Here is a 2,656-nt window from a genome sequence, read left to right as displayed (position 1 = left end):
TATAAATTTTATATATATAATCATATATCTTTTATTGCAGCTATATACGTAGGTGTGCTTTTATCCAAATATAAAAAAAACACAAACCTAGTATCTATGTAATGTGTGTGCATGTGTGTGTATGTGTGTACGAGTATATATATATATATATGTGTGTGTGTGTGTGTGTATTTATATAACTGCGCACATGTGGAAGAACATATATCTTAACCACACACATATCCATATATGCCTGTCTGCTTACTTTGTATGTGCATTTCTATATCTAACCGTACAGATAGATAAATGGATATGATCACATAAACACAAATATATATGTTCTGGAGCTTGTATGCATGTGGAAGCATCTTTAGGATCAGTACATGTTATGCTATTAATAGTCTTAACGCGTTCTTATATTTGTGCTTACATATATTTGTATATAATAATATAAATAAATTGGTTATATGTGTGTGTATGTATGTGTGTATATATATATATATATATAATTATTATTATTTCATTATCATTATATGTATGTGTGTTTTTATGTACAAACACAAAAACAAACATATATATAATTGTAAGCATACCTTTGGGAGAATGAAGTGGACTAGTGTTGTCCTCCTCATCCGGACGGCGTGATGGACTTGGGATGGGCGTCCTGGCAGCTGGGGCTTCAGGTGATGGAGCTTTGGCCTGAGGGGCCTGAAGCGGGGCCTCTGGGCACAGAGGCGGGGTATCAGGGGCTTCTTCAACATCACCTATAACAAGGAAACAAAACAATGTAAACACGAGTAATGCGTAACTATCTTATCTCTATGTTAGTGTATAAATGATGTCTCATATATATACACACACACACACACACACACACACACACACACACATTTTTATTGCAGCTATATAGGTGTGCTAGTAATGTGTGTGTGTATGTATATATGTGTGTGTGTGTGTGTGTGTGTATATATATATATATATATATATATTTTCTCACATGTAGATGAGCATATATCTTTACCCCACACATATCCATATATGCCTGTTTGCTTACTTTTCATGTTCATGTCTATATCTAACTGTACAGATAGATAGATAAATGGATATACATGATCACATAAAGACAAATATATACATTCTGGAGCTTGTATGCATGTGAAAGCATCTATAAATACATGTTATGCTATTAATAGTCTTAACACGTTCTTATATTTGTGCTTACATATATTCATATATAATAATATAAATAAATGGGTTATATGTGTGTATGTATATAAGTGTGTGTGTGTGTGTATATATATATATATATATATATATAATCATATTATAGACAGTGTGTGTGTATATATATATATATATATATATATATATATATACACTGTATATAATATGATTATTATTATTTCATTATCATTATATGTATGTGTATTTTTATATATACACACACAAAAACAAACATATATATAATTGTAAGCATACTTTCAGGAGAATGAGGTGAACTAGCACTGTCCTGCTCATCCGAACGGCGTGGTGGAATTTGGACGGACCTCCTGGCATGTCTCCCACGACGTGCTGAGTGGAGGAGATAGGAAAGGAAGGGGAGACAAAATAGCAAAAATGAGATATGCTCCCTAAAAACAATCATTCATTACACAGAAGTACAGACTGTGAACAATTCACACTTACCCGCAACATCAAAGATGTCCAGCGACGGACCACCTGCCAGCATCCAAAGATACCACATTTTTTCAAAGTAAGCTGGCTTCTGCTGTGCTTCCGGGTCCTCTCCATGTTGGCCCATGGCGCGGTAAAAAGCGGTCCTCATTACCTTGACCTTTGAAGCGACCTGTTCCGTGGTTTTCTGGAACCCATGCCTCCTCATCCTTCTAGCAATCTTCCCATAGATTGCCCTGTTGGGGTGTGATGTAGACCTCATTATAATGTCCAGGCCTTCGTTCATCTCTAATAAGTGAAAAAGGCACTGGACCTCCCCATCAGTCCATAGGCTCCTTTGCCTTGGCATGTTGTACTGCGGAGGAAGCACACAGGACGCAGCAGGCAACGAGGTCAACCCAGCAAAGAGGACAGGATGGCTGGAAGGCAAAAAACCACACAGCCGTCAAAAAAAAAAAAACAAAAAAAAAACACCCATTAAAAAATCCCAAAAAAACACAAAAAGAGGACTATTGAGCAGCCAGGCAGGCAGGCCCAGAGCTACACTGCCAGCCAAAAAACAATAAAAATTACATCAAAAAAACGCACAAAGGGGACTCTGTGGATGGGAACAAGGAAAGCCCAAAGCCAAACAGCCACCCCAGATAAATGAAAACCAGAAGAAAAAGTATCAGTGGTTGAAACAAACTTTCTACAAACACCACGTGCGAAGTTCCCAGCAATGGCTTCTGGTGCTTTTGCCTCTCCAGTAAAACTTCGGCCAGAACAGCAGGTGGCACTACAGGTTGCTATCGCACATGCGCAAAAAACTATCTTGCTTCGTGAGACAGAAGGAAATTGCTGTCTTCACGTGGCTTTCTACTGCCAAAGGTAAGACTCATCTGTACGGAGAGTTTAAAATTAAAATGCAAAGGTTACCCACTGGGATTGTATTATGTTTACTCCTTATTGTTTAAATCCACAGTTTTTCCATTAGGGAAGCTTTGGGTTTGGGGGGGGGGGA

The 2,656-nt window shown here is 37.6% G+C and overlaps 1 protein-coding gene across 1 annotated transcript; it reads right to left on the bottom strand.

The window, feature by feature from the left end:
* Positions 1 to 572: 572 nt before the first annotated feature.
* Positions 573 to 2,075, bottom strand: LOC121918296 (the record flags this gene model as incomplete). Its single annotated transcript, XM_042444367.1, has 3 exons — positions 1,666 to 2,075; positions 1,459 to 1,551; positions 573 to 743 (listed from the first exon to the last, which is right to left on the bottom strand). Coding segments are annotated over exons 1-3 (601 nt in total), but the record flags the coding sequence as incomplete, so codon positions are not given.
* Positions 2,076 to 2,656: the final 581 nt, after the last annotated feature.

This window comes from Sceloporus undulatus, unplaced genomic scaffold, assembly GCF_019175285.1.
Source record: "Sceloporus undulatus isolate JIND9_A2432 ecotype Alabama unplaced genomic scaffold, SceUnd_v1.1 scaffold_7939, whole genome shotgun sequence".
NCBI classification, from domain to species: Eukaryota; Metazoa; Chordata; class Lepidosauria; order Squamata; family Phrynosomatidae; genus Sceloporus; species Sceloporus undulatus.
The sequence above is the reverse complement of the archived record's forward strand: the minus strand, read 5'-3'. Positions and strand labels throughout refer to the sequence as shown.